We start from the raw sequence: 19,281 nt of genomic DNA, 5'->3' as shown, positions 1-19,281 counted from the left end.
TGATTCATTGACGTTTGTCTTAGCAGAAATCTGGGACCTTTGAGAAATTTAAGGTTTCCTAACTTTCCTAATTTAACGGAAATCGAAGGTGCAAATTTCGGTTCCCACAGTTTGGTGCTAGAAGAAGGGGGGGGGGTACCGATCAATCTAACTCTCAGCCACAAACGCTCGATCAGACATGTCTACTGATGATCAGAACAATCAACAAACTAGCGACGGCACCAGTGCCAGTGAAAATGTTAACCAAACTACTGCAGCAAACGTTTCTGCGGTCAATGCTGATGCCAACACCGCGGTCGACGAGTTTAAAAAGATGTTCACGGATTTTTCAAAAAAGTCGGAAGAACAGGAGAAGGTCATGAGTACTCTCGCTAAATAGGTCGAAACCCTAGCAGCTAGAACCAGGGCATCCTTCCATGTGGAACCACCAGATTCCGCAGAAAAAGACTCGATTTCACAACTCAGTTGGACAAGCCAGGAAACGCACAGGGAAACACGTCAGGACCAAATTCCGACGAAATAACCCATTTCGCGGTGCGAAAAGATTCAGAAAGTCTTCCGTCTCCTGAGTAGGATGCCAACGAAAATGAAATCGAAACGATTCAACTTGGATCCCAGCAATCAGTCCGATCGATCGGATGAGGATGCAGACGTGCACCCCAAAAGGACTAGGAGCGCGCGAAACAACTAGATTCTTTGTTCGAAAGCCCTTGACGGAGGAAGAAGAAAACGTCTTCTGGGTTACACAAGTAAAGCTCGCCGAGGAACATGCTCGAATCAGTCGCAGCAAACGCCCACAAACTCGAAAAACTGCTGGCGACGATCTCCACAAAATCCGCGATCTCCGTGATTACATCACGAAAACGGCCGCTGATGTGAAAGGGGTGAAATCCCTAATTCACCACGATACCAGTGCCGCGTCCAAGATCGATAGGCTCCTCGATGAGGCTCCAAAGACTCCCTTCACTGCTCGAATTACCGAGACCTTCGTCTCAGACCTTGGGAAAATTAAGATCCCTACCTATGATGGCACCACTGACCTTAAATCACATCTGCAGACCTTTCAGATTGCCATGGGAAGGGCAAAGCTAAAGGAAAACGAAAGAGACACCGGCCATTGCCGCCTTTTCGTCGAAATCTCATGGGAGCAGCGCTCGAATGGTTCTCCCGTCTTAGGCAAAATTCCATTGGAAGTTTCTGCCAACTCGCTTCGGAATTTCTCAAACAATACTATATGTTCATAGATAGGAAAACTTCCAACATCGATCTTTGTAGCCTAGCCCAGAAAGAAGACGAACCTCTCCGTGACTTCTTGAATAGATTCAAGCTCGTCATGGCGAGAGTTAGCGGGATAAGGGACAAGGTGGCAATAGACGCACTCAGAAAGACGCTCTGGTACTTAAAAAAGAAGCTTTTGTAAAAGTCAAAATTCTGAAAGTGGATAACTCTCGGCAAGCAGTAGTCAATCCAAGACGCCCTTCATAGGGCTACAGATTACATCTTCATCGAAGAAGAGATAAAATTTCTGTCGCAAAAACATAAGTCGACAAAAATATCCTCGAAAGATGCGGCATCAGACCATAAGTCTAAAAAGAAGAACTCTCGTAACGACAAGTATGTCCATCACGAGGGGGGGAAACTTCAGGGGGCACATAACTATGCCATAAACTCCAAACAAGGAAGGACGTCGGGAAATACGTGGACTCGAAATTTGGGTTACGATGACTCCGTCTTCTGTGAGTTTCACCAGACACGAGGACACTCGACCGTGAACTGCAAAGTCTTCGGCGCGAGGCTAGCCGCGAAACTACTCGCTGAAGAAACCTCCAAAGTCATCGGTATCAAGGATCTCATCCACGATTCCGATCGCCCGCCAAAAACTGATAAAACCCCAGAAAATCCTTTTCAAGGAAATCAGTCTGGCGAAAAGCGCGGAAGAAGGCAGAACGACAATAATCGTCGCATATTGAACATGATCATCGGCGAGTGCAGTAATGCCACGACACAGTGTTATCCATCAAGGTTTACCAGCAGAAAGCTGAAACAAGCGCGAGTCGGCCGACCGGGTCTCCAGCCTGCGACGTCCCAAATAATGCGATCACCTTCGAGGAGGAAGAAACCGGCGGAATCGACCAGCCCCATTGCGACCCACTCTATCGATTTCATAATCAGAGATCTCAAGGTCGCAAGGATCCTCGTGTATACGGGAAGCACGGTCAACATCATCTTCCGCGACACTCTCAATAAGATGAACATCAAACTGTCCGAAGTCGTACCTACGCAGAAACCGCTGACCGGTTTTTCAGGCATAACGTCGATGACGCTCAGATCGATAAAACTCTCGATGATGGCGAAAGAAGTCACAAAAATCATTGACTTTGCGTTCGTCGACTATCCGGCCGTCTACGACGTGATCATTGGAACGCCTTGGATAAACACCAAGAAGGAAATTCTGTTAACGTATCACCTATGCATCAAATTCCCGACTACCACACCTAGGCATCAAATTCCCGACTCCCAACGGAATCGCGACAATTTGGGGATGCCCAAAACAATCGCGACTTTTCTTCCTGGAAAAACACAAGCTACGACAAGTCACGACTGCTCATATCACATCTGGAAACACTTCGGAAAAAGATGACCCGAAATCATCCATTCAAGCAACGGCTGCATAAAACGAGAAAACTCCCGTGCCATCGCTTCAGATAACCCGGAAAAGTCAGAGCCGGAAGAATTCGTCGATCCAGTAACTGTCACCGCGACTAAGACATCCGACACAACCTCGCCAAACTAGTAAAAAACTTTTGCGACACAAACTGAACTACGAGATGGCTTGATCCCCGAAAAGGGTACGTAGGCAACTCGCCGCAAGACGAGTTCAGCTATCCCCCTCTCTAAAAGGGGGGGGGGGGGAGTGGGTACCTATATGTATACTCGTATACTCCCACATTTTAAATATCTGTCCTTGTACTCCATATTTTTAAAACTTTTTGATAATAAAAAAATGCAGTTTGATTTCTTAAAAATCTCGCAATTCGCTTTATCGCACATCTCATCTCACAAATAGCTTTCCGGGCACGACGGCAATCCATGATTCGCTCAAATACGCCCAAGTACAAAGCAAAAATAATCGTATAACCCGAAGATAGGAATTTTCGAAATCAACTTATTCCAATTAAATCCCAGGTACTTTCAAAGTATCTCGGGGATCGCATAAAGACATTCACAATACTAAATTACTTCCAAAACCCGCAAACGTTTTTTTCTAGAAAAGCGGTACATTAGGAAAAATGACTCCTAACAAATTGTTTCGGCCGCAAGGTCAAGATCGTCATCTGGACCGTATCCCCAAAAATATAAAAATCTCTTTACACAAAGGAACACACGTATTTTTGGAAAAGCGAGACGTCGCAAAAACTTCCGAGGGTATATTTCCAAAACATCAAACAAATCACTAAAACAGTCCGCTCGCGACTATAAACTAACAAATTCGTCGATTGGACCCGACGAATACTTTAGCCGTCTTAAACAAATGCAAACCAACCTTCTTTTCGCATGATTGGTCACTCGTACATCCGACAAAGATAAATATGCGCTACAAAATAAATCCATAATTTTGGGTCAGTACTTCCAGAGACTTAGAAATTGTCTTTGGAGAGATGTTCGATTCCTACTAGACAAGTCGAATAAGCCGAGAACCTATCGCTGACTTTAAATTGGAACGAATCAGATTGAAATCGCATATGGGATACGTAAGTCGTAGTAGTCATCACAAACCCTAAAACCGACGGTAAACCTAGGTCTTACCCTAAATTCAGCACACTGGTCTTTAACATCCCAAGACATGGTATTTAACGATACGCGATCCCAAAAGTTGTCTCTTCGTATATTCCAACGTTCACGAATCTTCGCAAAATTAAATGTTTCGAATCTCTTCGGCGAAAGCGAATAACGAATACGACGATATGTCAAAGAGTTAGATACGAGATGACAACTCATATTCTTCCCTCTACAACTACGAAAATGCACGAACTCTTTAAACATAATATCATAGTTCATTTAATGAAAAAGCCGCCAAGCGGAAGGGATTCAAAGCCACACACGGCCAGTCTCGATAACATAAAAAATAAGGACACACTCGGCCAAAGATAAACATAAACGGCTATACATGGCATAAACAAATGGGATCGATAATATATCATAGACAGGGAACACATCCCCTTCAAATACCGACTCCATCCACCAATACCCTTCATGGATCCAACTCATAATTCCCAGACACCGACTGTCCGAACGAGCAATCGTTCACCGGGGTAGTCGGCTGATTCAACTCACCCGCCTTGACGGAGATTCCGATCCAATTTCCTCTGAGTCAGGAGACACATGGATCGTGATGCGCCCAGGCTCCAGCACCGATTTACTCGGATCATAGACCCGGCCCAAGGTGGTGATCTTGTCAACCAGCTCGACCCAACCGTGTTTTCCCCCTTTTGGCCGTTTTGGTGAGTACCGCGTGTCCCGAAGGCTGTACTGACGTCCTTGCTTCAGTGACCGACCCTATGATGGACTTTTCTCTTTCATATTTCACTAAGGGAAGATTACTTAAGCTGTCCAACGACTTGTCTCACACCAGTACACAACTTGGTCGAGCGGATCATTCTCTTTGTTCAGTTCGTGTTAATTACCTGAGGGGTCGTGTGGATCATCCTGCTCATGTCCTGATCCTTACCACCATGTACCAGCAAGACCAGAATGAACCTGGACAGTAGACGAATGGTCTCTTTGACCAGTCCACCTCAAACTCAACAACTTTGACTCATTTAATATTTTCTAGTCAATGTTGTCATTTTCTATGTATGTTTTCCGTGTGTTTCTTTATTTCTCTTTGACTACACACTAGTATAAATATGTAGGAACCCTTCTTTTGTTGGACTTGTGCGTCATATCAAGCAACAACTGAAGTCTGGTAGTATCAAGAGACTTTCCTCCCCTATTGTGTCACCATTCAATCCATCAGTTCTCATTCAAACCGTCTGAGTTCATATCCAAGTCTGGCTGAGTGATACTTCCCTAATTTGGGCGTATCAGATCGGAGCCCACTGATCCCAACTCCTCTCTTCCATCTGAGGGACACAGAAGCCATGTCCGCATTGTTATGCATACGACTGGTCTGCTTAGCCAACTCTTTTTCGTAAGAATATTCAGGAGCTCGTGGAAGGTACAACCCGCCAACGGCACCACGACACTCGCGGTAATCACCAATAGAGTTGTACGTCTTTTTCAACTACCCGAACTCGTTCGTAAACTCATGTGAAGCGCTTCTTCACGATATCAGCGACATCTTTTTTCCCCTTCATGTACGCTCGACGAGTTTCCCTCACAGCCAACTCCTTCTCACAAAGAGAGTTCGCTTCGACCTCATCTTTCAAATGGACGATCTCCTTCTCTACCACCTCGGCCTTAAATACGGTTGTGCGCGCTTCCGTGTGACTCGCCTTAAGAGCCTCGGTCATGAGGTGAAGACCCTACGAAAATTTTTGTTGCACATCCTTGACGCCTTCAACTCGACATGCTCCCTTACAATCGAGGGCCTCCCGAAGTCAAAAAAGTTTTCAAAGGTGTCGAATCCTGGAGGGTCAGCCTGATCAGTGCCGCTTCCACTAGCCTGGCTATTAAGGAAGTTGCGGAATGATTCGTCCGTTGGACACTCCAACCCGTAAATTGCATCATCGTCACCATCAACGGCGATCTGCTTAATCTTGGGAGACCTTGACCTCTCCCTTTCACCCCGAATTTCTTAAGGAACAAACTCCTCCATACTCGGTTCCGATTCTTCTTCAACTGGCAAATCGGGCTGAAGTCGAGAACAATGGTAAGCCATTGCAAGAAGAACTCGTCTCAGGGAATAGTGGCCCCAAAAGTAAGGTCCGTCCCGGATAAGATTACTAACGATGCGTATATCCTCGGGACACGAAGGAAGAGAATTAGTCAATGCAAAACAAAGAGAATGGGGACAAGGTTAGATATCCTCGAAAAAAAACTAACGGATATCCGATCAAGATACCCTTTTGACCCCATTGACTCCTAAAAATGGGGATGCAGCCCTCCTCGACGAATGCACTGTCTATGCGTACGAAAAATAGATTTTCCGAAACCCGTGGAATTCGAAGAGAATTCCTTGATTATCGCTATATTCGGCCTCGGGTTCAAACGACACATTCGCGACCCTTAAACTGCCACTGGCATCAACAAAGTCTCAAGATAATCGGCGTCTAGAGTCATGGATGTTGCAAGCCAGTAAGAGAAATCTAACTTATCGACAATCCAAACCGATCCAAGATTTGAAAAATTATCTTAGGGATGGGGAACTACAAATGACAACGCAACAGATAAGCGTCGTAGAATGTGAAGTAGCCATCCAGAGGAGCATCAGAACGTTCCCCGGCCTGTGGAAGTCGAAACTCCATCGAGTCCGGAACGCGGCAGAAACGTCTGATGACATCGAGGTACGAAGAAAAATTGTGGTTCGGACAGCCAGCAATTCTTTGGTTACTAGACTTAGGAGGAACCCCGACTCATGCGGAGGAGCCTTTAGGTCGCACGTAGCCAGCCAATATGCATCGGCTTCCTTAGGATTGACGGGATGTGCCATGAATTCAGCCTTTACGACAGTTTGGCCATCTTGGGAACAAAGGCTCTCAGGATCAAAGCGAGAAGGAAAAACATTGTCTGAAGCTCTCTGGTATGAAGACATTATCAAGAACAATAAAGCAGACAAAGGGAGAGAACGATTTTTCTACCTTAAGAAATTCTTGTGGAAGTGAGCAAGTAAAGATTTTAAAACTTACTCCACATACTTATTGAAAAGAAAAAAATACTATTTGCCCTCTGACTTTCTTCCATTGATCCCGAGCTGGGGGCTACACTATTGGGGTCAAAATCGGTAACGACGAAATCAATGTCGGAAAGTTCTCGAGAAACCTTTATGTAAAGAAAATAAAAATAAGGAAAACTAAAACTTCGTATTTTTAAGAGTATTGTGCGACAAGGTCCTCGGAAGGGATCATTCAATCTCTCGAACAGACGATTCCAAAGCATCGGAACAATCAAACCAACATCGTCCGACCCGCCATCGGGCAAGTTGGATAAGCCAAGTCAAACTCGCCCAATGGCGAGTTGGATGAACCAAGTCCAACTCACCCAATGGAGAGTTGGATCAGCCTTGTCCGATTCACCATTAGGTGAGTTGGATCAGTCCCACACCATGCATTCTCTTCTCCGGAAATCCCTCTTTCGGGTCTCGGTCAAACTGTTTCTTGTTTCGTCTCGATCGGAGTTACCGTTGAAACTTTACGATAAAAACGATGAAGACTTATTTTCTCGAATGAGTTTGGATCGGTCGTATTAAACGATAACAGTTAACTTAACACCATGGTTATCTCCGCTATACGATTTATTTCAGCTATTTTGTAAAACCGACGTCGTACTAACAGCAAATCCCCCAAAAGAAATCGTAAAAACATTTTAGCCGAAAAACGACCCAAGGGGTCTAAAACGTGGCAAAGGCCCACTTACGATTCTTTACGAGAATCAGCCCAACGTCACTATGACAGTTTATCGAATATTCGCGAGAAAAGATATCTATCAAGTTGGAAGAAAAATGTCAAGTTCAGAGATAAAATTCAAGTTTCAAGGGATAATCATGAAGATTGGGAAAATGGAATATTTCTGCGAGAATATAAACTCGACCCAAGGGCTGAAAAGGAAAGCCCAAACCGACCTAGAAAAAGTATATAAGGGACGCGAAGGCGAGAGTCGCAAGATAGAACTTTTACACACACACATAGCAAACTTAGCACTTAGATCAATATTAGGCAATTTTCAATTTTTGTTTTCGAGCTGCGAATCAACTAGGTTTTCAAGTCTTAGGTGGTTAGAACTAGGAACTCGCCAATAGCTCTTGCGGCCAAGGCTTTACCTGTTGTAAACGCTTATACGTAAATTCGTAATAAGATCTTATTTGCTCTCTTTTCACTTGATTCAAGTTATAATTTACGCTTGTTTACGTTATCTGATTTGTTGACGTTTGGCTTAGCAGAAATCCAGGACCTCTGGAAAATTAAGGGTTTCCTAACTTTCCTAATTTAACTGAAATTGACGGTGCAAAATTTGGTTCCCACAACGTCCTTGAAAAAAAATTTCACCCTGCAAGCGGTCTTAACCACTCATCAATTCTAGAAAATCGATACTTGACCCTGATGCTCACGTCATTGATTTACCGATAGTCGAACATATCCACAAACCCTTGTTCTTCTTCTTTAGCTCTGAAATGGGAACTCCCCACATAAAGGATCTAGGTCGAACGAAACCTTTCTTCAAACAAATCTTCTAAGTCCTACTAGAACTCGGCTCGAACCATTTGGTGAGATGCCTAGGCTATTACAATAAATCCATGTTCAACAAGAATATTGAACGGGTAATTTCTAGATGGAAACAACCATTCCAGCGCCTTAACATATCTTCGAATCTCTGATTATCAAACTGTCCTCTATACTATGCTCCTTTTAATCTTCTACTCTCCCAATGATCAGAATAGTAGAATACACCACTTTACCTTTTTCTAAAAGGTTGTCAAACACTCAGACTGATATGAGCGAGGCTCAAACACTTGGTAGAATACCATTGTAGGCCAACGATAACTGGTCTTGTTCAAAAGACTTCTTTCCTCAACATCCTAATTGAGCTCGGTAACTAGGTAGCCAATCTCATTCTAGAAACATACCGCTCTAACAGAAGTACTTTGGAATGTGGAAGGCATAGCATAACTTTCAATGGCAGCCAGTACTTCCAAAAATAAAAATGGATACTTGAATTCACCAAAGTGAATCCTCCTTAAAACTATGACACTGCTCGGGAACTACATCTATGTGTTGTTCCTGAATCAACCACAATATGGGTGGAAAAATTTCGTCCATTGACAAGGTCTCTTACGATACCTTGATCACATATTTACTTATTTATTCAATCATTCATAATATTTTTTTATTAAATGCATACAACACACAACGGGATAAGAAGCAAACATGTGATTGGACCAATTAGAGGTTTTGACGGTCCATGCAACTATAAAGTGTATGTTCTATCCAAATAGCCTAACACTTGGATCATGACTAATGGTAAGGCGACACGAATAAGCCCATCAACTAGTACCCTAGGTATAGGTAAAAGAATCAAGTAACTTCATGGGCAAGGGTAAAATAATCATCCTTACTCTTCACAAGAGAATCACCAAAGCGCAATGATGAAAACAATCAAGAATTTCTCGCACTTGGACGATACCGACTATTCTGTCCTGGCAAGTCACAACCATAACAACTCAGGCTCCTCGATCTTGATCTGATGAAACGTACACCCAAAATCATCCCAGCGACTTAATCCACTGCTTGAACTGACCTTCGATCTTCACTGGTTGAAAATTAAACGGTCTGTAGGATTTGATAAACTTCTTCAGCAATAACTTCTTTAATATTCATGTCATACTCTAACATCTCCTCGAAGCTTGGAAGCTCCATTGTATTTTATCTACTCTAAATTAATTGGCTAAGTTCCCAAAGATTTTCTGTAAGATCTTTGGCTCATTCTCTAACCATAATCGATGAAGCAAATTCACTCGACCACATATCTCACTTCTGAAATTTTTGTATATGATTAATTCGACGTGAACCTCCTGGCAGAAATATCTCACTGTACCAACTTCATAAACTGAATCTTCAATCGGTCCCATAACTTGTGTAGACAATACTACTTCTTGAACTCTCGAAATCTGTCCAACTAGATTTCACCTCTCTGAAGTAATGCTTGACTCTCGACCAACAACTCATCGCATTCATCTCCAAATAGCTTGCTGCCAAATCCTTCTTGTAGTTCTCTGAACAACGGCCACGTCAATATTCTTTTCTGAGTGTTGCATCCCAAATCTTCCTTAAGCCAAAGTATACCTCGAATGGTTTAGTCTTTCTTCAGTATCTTCTGGTACCAAATTCGTCTTCGTTGCATCATAAGCTTCATGATATCTCGTTGTAAACAGAATGCTTCTGGTGGTTCTATCATCTTTTAATACAGTCAAACCATCTCTTCCTCCAATGCTAAGCTTGAAATAAGTGCAAAACAATTCAGGCTTGTACGGCTCTGGTGCTTGTACGTTTCAACATAAGCTGGACAGATATGAGAAGCCGGAAGAATAAGTGCATCTAAGTGATCATGTGCAGTCGAATCGCTCTAAATCAGAACTCAAACAACGCCCACTTTAACATTGATAACACACGAGTCCGGAGATGTATTCGATGTATCAAAAATATCCCATATTTATCTCTAAAGAATTGGTATCCCCCACTAGAACTCAAAAGCGCGGCAGAAAATCATGACGTTACCGATTCCTAGCATGATAGTAACGAGTCGGAGCATAAAGATAACAGATCAGAGCTTGACGGTAGCAAACTCAAACATGATGGGATCAAAATCGGAAAGTACGGTCCACCTTGTTAAGCTTGTCTCGGTGGCTCTGCTATTAAAGATCACAGTTAGGTAACTACCCATGACTGTCTATCCTAAAATGAAGGAACCAGCCAGCATATCCTAGTTATCCTTACGACTCATATTGACTCGAAAAACATTGGAAACAAGTCCCACTCTAGCATCGTATAACCATGCTCTGATACAATATTTGTGACACCCCTGATTGTAGATGACCAGTAATGACACGGTCGATGTTCCTCGATGGTCGATCCGAGGTTCTTAGAATACTTCCAATCACCTTAGACCAACAACCAAAGAACACCAACCCTCCTATCGGATATCACTCGGCTTTTCAACCCGACAAAGCAATACCTGATAGTTAGTTCATCCGGACAAGGACTAATATCATATGGAACCCGTACTTTTAAAAAAACATTCTTTATATATCATTCAAATGCATCTTATAAAATTTGTTATAAATTAACCTCGAGGTTTTTGGTCAATAAATCTTATACATAAGAAATATCAAAACGTCTTTGCAAGGATAATAAAACTACCGCTGGCTAATGATGTTCCTTCCCGTCCTATTGTAAAGTCTCCCTCCTATTGTTTACCTACAACACAAATGAGTCATTAGTAACTAGTTTACTCAGTGAGCCTAGTCCTTCACCCCAACGTATATTAATAATATCTCGAGCAATCAACTTCATTTGTATGCAGAGCAACTATATTTCATAACTAATAAAAATGTATAGAGAAAACAGCCATAAAAACCTTGAACTTTCAACTTAAAGCCAAAAAAACCTTGAACTCATGTTTGAACTAAAAAATACTTCAACTTTGAAATATTAGTCTGCATTAGATACTTCAACCAAAAAGTACATATATAAGGCCTATCATTATACTTCAACTTTCAAATACATATATAAGGCCGATCATTATACTTCAAATTTCAATACATATACAAGGCCTATCATTATACTTAACTTTCAAATACTTCAACCAAAAAATACATATATATGGCCTATCATTCCATCGATATGAATCTTATCTTAAACATCACCTCCACGACACCCGCCATTCACTCATATTTATAATATATATATATATATATATATATAGACTAAACCCAGAAAAACACCAAGGCTAACCGAGCCTAGCGGAGAAATAAATATAACCATCATCTCCATTAGATATTCCAAGATCAAACATTTAACACTGCATGCAGTTACACGGCCTCCAGGGTGCGACCATCATCGTGTCTTCGTGACCTTGTTCTGTATCTCATGAACTAAATGGTAATGCGGGAACTTCGGGAGAGTGAGTATACAATAAAACTTCACATGATTTATACTCATATATTTAATAATATACATATATATTAGTACTTGAGAACAAGTACTAAGGTTCAGAATACACCTCTACGAACATTCATAAATATTTATTAAGTGTTTACACTAAGTAAACACCTCAACAATTCAATATTGATCAAGAGGCAAACCCTATCAATCATATACATTCAGTACGTTCAATCAATAATTATTCATTCACTACTCATCAACCATCTATCTAGACTCACCTTTGAATCCATGAAATTGGCGAAAGAAGACTAGACACGAGCTCAAGCTAATCACATTCCACTTCCGGTACACTTCAGATTTGAAACGATCACAAGGACATGTCCAGCTGATCCAACCACTCTCCTTGACCATCTGAGTTAAAAAAAACGGTTGAAACACAAGGCTTAATCAGTTTAATCTAAGGTGAGGTTAACTTGAATAGTTGAACAGAACTGATCATGACCACTAAGCAAAGACACTGATCTGAGCAAAGCTTACAACCTGATCCGGGCAAGACTAAACACTTCAATTGACCGGTTGTATAAAACTGATTCAACCATGCAGTTCATGATTCAGCTACTAAGGGAAGTACAGAACAGGTTCAGTTCAGGCTATTTTTGGTTCAAACTATATCAGTAGCTAAGAAGTTTCAGAACAATAATCTGATCCGTTCATCAGTTCAGAGACAAATTGTTTCAGCTAAATGATTTAGGTGCTAGCCGACCATGAACTGGACTAATATCAATCCACACAAGCCTTAATCAAAATGATCCTGATAGGTTATTCATCAAGCAATAACCGGCTCTGTTGAGAACTGATATAACAGCAAGAAGCTATTGCTTACCGGCTATACTAAACTGATTGGTGAACACAGCTGATCCTCTCCTTCAATATTTACTCACGCTGACCTGATCAGAATAAAGGTTCAATGGTAGGTTTAAGATCAGAAACAGAACATGGCTTAGGTTTTAATCAGACATGAAGCTTCCTTGAAACTGATCTGATCAAACTTATCCAAACAAACTAATTGTAGTTTTACAGGTTCAAACTCAAGACTCATAAGTTGTGGATTGATCTCATGAATCTCCTGGACAAACTAAAAATCAACCACACACTTCATCCAATTATTCAAGGTACAAGAGGGTTAGAAAGGGTCATCCATGCTCACTTCACGCCTCTGATTTTCTCTGAATTTTTTCAAGAATTCTTTCTCACATAATTTTCTCTCTTCTTTCTTTCTTTCTCTCTGAAATTTCTCTTGTTATGCTGCAGGTTATGAACGTCCAGAGGAGAGAAAAAGGTATTTTAAAGCATAAGGAGTTATTTCAGATGAGGCTAGACAGCTGGAGACATAAGGCAAATCTGAGGCTAGACATCTGGAGACATGCTTCAGCACACCAAGCAGCATAAGCAGCTGAACTTTTCCTTCCCATGAAGGAAGCTGCAAGCAGCTGAAGCAAGTAGCTTGTGACCAGCATGTGACTTATTTAATGAACAAGGAGGCAGGTAGCTTGTGACAGTCACATGACAATTTAAATGAAGCAAGCAGGCAGGCGGCGCAAAACATACACATGTGACTCGCAAGCAGCTGAAAATATTTCCGACCAGTTCTCGGCCAAAAGTTTTCCGCCCTTAAGTTCCCCGTCCTGATTTTGGATAAATATGTCCAGCTTGAATAAAAATCGACCATAAATAATTAACACTCTAACATAACTATCAAAGGATGGTCTTTCGACCACAAACAGTTCCGTCGAGACATTAATTCACCGAGTCCATTTTTATTTTTAATTATGATCGACCAATCTTTGAACTGATTTTATGGAATTTTCTTGACCGAAAATTATCTGGTCGTGAGGGTCATTACACTATTACTATCAATTAACAACACATCTACCAACTCTGTAGCAAGGTAATCAATGGAAACAAGAATTGAAATCAACTTACATTCGACGGAACTCGCGACTCTGGAAACGTGATTTAGGGTTCGTCGGATTTGACCTCGATTTCACTTTCCCTTTGTGATTCCGAAGGTTTTAGTGATAGAGAACGGCACGAAAGAGTCAGACAGAAATAGAAATCATATGAAAAACAAATGAGCATCGAGAGGTGAAGAATCCCCAGTTTGGAATTTAGGGTTCATGTATTGAGAGAAAGGGGGAAAATCGTGGTCTGATTTTTTTCTGTGGACTGATGTTTTGTTTAAAGGTTTTATTTACTATTCTTTTAAGACACGTGTATTTGGTATTTCTGACCTTTAGTATCATTTTTTTCTTTTTTTTGTGTGTTAGTCTAGTCATTTTTTTCAAAAAATGTGTGTTATTATAGGTAATTTCTCTTAAAAAAATTCATTGTTTTTAGGGTTTGTTATTTACCTCAATACAGAGTACCACCGTCCACACAGAGAAAATACAGAGTACTACCTTCTCATGGTTTAGATAACGGACCATACAATTTTAAAGGTTTGAATGATGTTGGTATTCTTCCTAGTGGCAAAATCAATGGTGTGTTGAATTCAGAAGTTTGCATTTGTATTAGTGAGTTTGGTGTTGTAGAGAACACAAATAGAAGTTTGGGTTCGGATCAGTTACCAATGATATTAATATTAGGTTAGGAGTGAGATACTATATCTTCTCATTCACAATTAGAAGAAGAAAATAAGTGAGACTGTTGATTGTTTGTCCTTGATCTTAGGTTAAGTTTACATTCTTGTTGATACTAATATCGATTTGTTTTTTTATTTAATCTGGATGACGAACAGAAAAGAAAGAACACTGAGATTAGTAATCCGGATTTTGTTTCCTGCTGTCCGGGGAGATATCAAAACTCTCAAACAATGAACTAGAATAAATAAAGAGTTTCAGTAACTTTCTATAAACACCGTCACAAGCACACTGGAGTTGAAGTGTTGATGTTACATTCGAAAATGCATCACCGGAAAATGTATCCTCTGTGGAGAAGACGTAGGAGAACCTTCGCCAATGTCTCCGTCAATCTCTTCTCCGAGGTAGAACTCTCCCTCTACTTTTTCTCTCTGTTCTGTTACTAACCACCTTCTGTTACAGGTGACCGTTTTTTTGTTGACGAAGACACTTGTGCTGATTTTATAGCTCAGGTTGAGCTGGATTGGCCTTAAACAAGACGAAGTCCGATTTCCTTCTTCTCCTGTTTATATCAGCTTAGCCCAGTACCAAAGTCAGTTGGAGTAGACTAAAGTAAAGTCCAGCCCTCAAAACACTTTGGTCGTTTTTCTCTCTACTACCTCTTCGTTCTCCCTTCTCTCTATAAATGTCCAACTAAAATCACTGTCAAACAGAAAACTTGATCCATCTCCTCCAATTTAAAGCGACTGCGTCTTTCCCTCACGTAGAAATCCTTTCTTCTTATTTATCTCATGAGTTTTAAATCGATTCTAAGTTCTTTTATACGAGAACGAAACTTACTTCTTCTGTTTTGATTTGCATGTTTACTTTCTCGGAACTACTCGATGCAAGTTCCGCTTGTTCAAGACAACTCTGTATATGACTTTCAAGTAACCGCCTTCTCAGATCTGACCATTTATGCTGCATGTATGTCTTCCTTTCCTCTTTTTGACTTTTTGATCTTGACTATTAACCCATATTTCTCCTTTCATGTTCCTGAGTTTGTAGAATTGAAAGCCGATCTCACCCTTGATCGTTTGACCTGCCCTTTTCAACTTAAACTCAATTTGATTCTCTCAGCTAACTCCACCTCCCTTTTTATTTCGCATGCATTGATATATGTACCTCCGATCAATTAGTAGACTCTGACTTGAATACTAACTCCATCTCTTGCACTTCGGTTTTGTGAGGTACATACGCAAAGTTACCTGGAGTCGATCCTTTTTCATGCGATGTAGAGACTATCATAGCACAACAAGAACTTAGAACCATATACTGTTTAGTTAAGAAATCTACATGATTTTTAGATGTGTGGATCTTAAATAGAGTAACCCTGCCTTTAGCTATGATGTCTCTGATGAAATGAAACCATGTGTCCATATGTTTAGCTCTTTCATGATGAACTGTGTTTTTGGATAATGTGATTGCGATTTGAAAATTGTAGTGATCCTTACGATGTGTTTCTCAAATCGTATTTATGTTCAGACTCTTTAGCCAAATAGCTTCTTTCACAGCCAGAGTCAGGGCCATGTACTTTGCCTCTGTTGTGGAAAGAGCTACAACCGATTTCAAACCCGACTTCAAAAACACGTTGTTTCCTCCAACCTTGAAAACAATTCATAAAACTGATCTTCTCTTATCTAGATCTGTAGCATTGTCTGAGTTTTAAAACCCTTCAATCCTTAACTCTGAACATTTTCTGAATGTCAAACATTGATCATAATCTCCTTTGACATAACTCAGAGCCCACTTTTGCTGCTTCCCAATGTTCTCTTCTCGGATGTGACATGAACCCGCTGATCAATCCAACTGTGAATCCCAAGTCTGATTGTGACCCAACCATATCATACATCAAGCTGCCAACCACACTAGCGTAGGAAACATTCGTCATATGCTCAAACTCTTCTGCTCTTTCCTTAGGATGTAGACTCTTTAGTTTGAAGTGTGAAGCCGTAGGAGTGATTACGGACATTGCCTCAAACATTCCAAAATGTCGTAAAATCTTTCCAAATTCTTCTGCTGCGAGAGTATCAATGTTCATTTCTCTCTGCCAGGGATAATATCCATTCCCAATATCATAGAATCCTTTCCCAGATCTTTCATCTCGAACTCACCACTGAGACTGTCCTTTAGCGCCTTAATCACTCGCTTGTTTTCAGAATCTATGATCATGTTGTCCACCTAAAACAACAAATACATCACATTCTCTGTGTTTACATCCTTCATATAGATACATGAATCAAACTTACTTCCTTGAAATTCATGTTTCTGCTTAAAACCATCGAACTTTAAATTCCACTGCCTATGAGATTGCTTCCACCCGTACAACGACTTCTCCAACAGGAAAACTTTATTCTCATTTCCTTTCCTTATAATACCTTCTGGCTATTCCATTAAGGTCCGCTCTTCTAATTCTCCACGAAGAAATGTTGTCTTGACATACATTTGTTATCTCAGTCAAGATTCACCACTAGCTAGGGAGAGCATAATACGAATTGAAAGATGCTTCCCAACCGGAGAAAATATCTGATAGACCATGGATTTGACCCATTTTTATCAATGGTTTTTAGGTGTTTTTACTATCTATTATTATATAATAGAGTTTATTTATTGTATTTATAAGACTAGGAGTGATTTGGAGATACGTGATGATTTTGGAGCATTTTGGAGATATTAGGAGCAAACACCCGAGATGACCATCGAGCTCGACCATCAGTCGATATTGGAGGAAGAATATCGATCGATGTTCAGGTGTGAACATCAATCGACAGCGAAGCGCGCAGAAAGCCCGTTTGGTCACAGCCGACTTGAAGTCCAAGTCTTCACCAATTTACAAGATTACCTCTGACGAGTTTTAACATAACTATATAAGCTTTGCCACCATGTTAGAGGCAAAGTGTGCTTCTCTGTGTTTTTAGTTTTACTACTTTCAGCAAAAGGTTTTAGGATTGTGATAGATTGGAGAGAATATCCAAAGTTATAATTTGTGATTGGAACTCAATTAATATCTATTTTACTATTCTGTGAAATTTTCTAACCTAATTGCTTTCATGAATTGCTTGGCCATGTCTGAGTAGTTTCACTGTTAGATTTAGGGTTTAAATAGGTTATGAGGGATTAGCCTCAACTATAGATTGTTGAGTTGTGGTAATTGTCATTAGGATTGTTCATTAATGTATGTTTCTAGATTAGCTACCTAGAACTTTCCCTAGGATTGATAGATAAAAGCGAGAGCTTCATTCTATCCTGAAAACATTCTAACTGAGCTAAGTTTCTTGCTAAGAGTAAGGCGAGAGCTGATCTAGTGAGCTTAGTAAGCATTATTCAACCCGCGCATAAAGCTTAATTAGAAGCGTGTCGACCGATATTCATATTGGATAAACGATCGACGGAGCGAAAGGTGTATCGATCGATATCCCTATAGGATTATCGATCGACACTGTTATTGATCGAACACATTTGTTTGGGTCATTAGATCTAGTTAATAGACAAGTCCAAACATGCGATAGCTGATGGACTTGTTGAATTGATAGTTGAGCTTTACATTATCATGCATGCAACTCATTAGACATCTGTAGGATTATAATTCCAAGTTTCCTGAATAGAAACCATAAGTCTGGCTATTTCCTTTTAAGCACCAAAACCTCAATCAATCAATCGAGCAATTACTTGCTCAACCAAAACTGCAAATTTACATTTTAAATCTTAAAAACTTTCTACTTAACAAATCATATTAGATCCATTAGGTTCCCTAACTCCCTGTGAATTCGATCCCTAAGTACTACAATTCGACCTCTTATTTGAGAGAGTATAAATCACTCCTTAGGGTAATTTGAATGATATCAAATTTGGCGCCGTAGCCTGGGAGCTTTGATCGCCTATTGATTTAATTTTTGTTAAGTTTCTGACATAAAAGTTTTTCTTGGATTTTCAGGTACATGCCCAGCAAGTCTAGAAGCAACAAGGAAACTCAACTACTGTTCTCACCAGATCCTGCAAGCTTGGAGCGTTCAATCCGCAAAGAAGCACGCTCCTCATCGATCGATAACACCACGTGTTCATCGATCGATTTCTGTCAACCACCGTCGACCCAAACACTAGTCCCGTCGACCGATACTCGCTCACCACTATCGACCGAAGACACTCATCTTCCGTCGAATGACATCTTCCATCCGGCATCGATCGATACTTCAGTCCGAACATCGATCGATACTGAACCGCGAGACATGGTTGCTACTTTGATACTTGTACGAGATGACAGAGGAAACCTGCATGACCAGGAGGGTTGTCTGCGTAATGCAGCAGGTCAGAGGATAAATGCTCAGGGGGCTGCAATCCTTGCGTCCGATACTGATGCTACAGGAGCTACTCTACCTGTAGATGAGGCTGCTCGAACCAGAACGTTGGCTGACTACAACCGTCCAGATCAGTTCTACACCAACCGATCAGCCATTCGTCCTCCCACTATTCAGAGGGATTTCGAGTTGAAGCCACAGTACTACACACTCGTGGGACAGACACCCTACTATGGGTTATCTCACGAACATCCTATGGACCATCTGGAGAGGTTCGAGGATCTTATATCTGCTATTAAAGTCGAGGGGGTCTCTGAAGACTACCTCCTATGCAAGCTCTTCAAGTACTCACTTGCTGGAGATGCTTCGCATTGGCTTAAGCAGTTACCACCAGGATCTCTGACATCCTGTGGCGCCATCAAGAATGCATTCTTATGCAACTTCTTCGATGAAGCGCGTACTGAAGACTTGAGGAGCAAGATTGCTACATTC

At 41.0% G+C, this 19,281-nt stretch overlaps 1 protein-coding gene and 1 long non-coding RNA gene across 2 annotated transcripts; one reads left to right on the top strand and one right to left on the bottom strand.

Moving 5' to 3' along the window:
• The first annotated feature begins 644 nt into the window (after positions 1–644).
• On the top strand, positions 645–2,641 carry LOC125587227. Its single transcript, XM_048757435.1, has 3 exons — positions 645–1,161; positions 1,245–1,395; positions 1,486–2,641. The coding sequence occupies exons 1-3, from the start codon at positions 645–647 to the stop codon at positions 2,639–2,641; spliced, it is 1,824 nt and encodes a 607-aa protein (XP_048613392.1).
• Positions 2,642–4,859: 2,218 nt separating this feature from the next.
• On the bottom strand, positions 4,860–17,116 carry LOC111206792. Its single transcript, XR_002659086.2, has 4 exons — positions 13,800–17,116; positions 12,700–13,501; positions 12,095–12,227; positions 4,860–11,129 (listed from the first exon to the last, which is right to left on the bottom strand). It is a non-coding gene; the product is annotated as an uncharacterized LOC111206792 (long non-coding RNA).
• Positions 17,117–19,281: the final 2,165 nt, after the last annotated feature.

The sequence above is a fragment of the Brassica napus genome, chromosome C5 (assembly GCF_020379485.1).
Source record: "Brassica napus cultivar Da-Ae chromosome C5, Da-Ae, whole genome shotgun sequence".
NCBI classification, from domain to species: Eukaryota; Viridiplantae; Streptophyta; class Magnoliopsida; order Brassicales; family Brassicaceae; genus Brassica; species Brassica napus.
Note: the sequence above shows the minus strand (reverse complement) of the source record. Positions and strands in the feature narration are given on the sequence as shown.

Excerpts from the sequence above, each read along its gene's own strand:
- LOC125587227 (XM_048757435.1), top strand. The coding sequence starts at position 645 with ATGCAGACGTGCACCCCAAAAGGACTAGGAGCGCGCGAAACAACTAGA. Across the intron at positions 1,162-1,244 it reads ATGGGAGCAGCGCTCGAATG|ATAGGAAAACTTCCAACATC; the intron begins GTTCTCCCGTCT and ends ATATGTTCATAG. Across the intron at positions 1,396-1,485 it reads GCACTCAGAAAGACGCTCTG|GGCTACAGATTACATCTTCA; the intron begins GTACTTAAAAAA and ends CGCCCTTCATAG.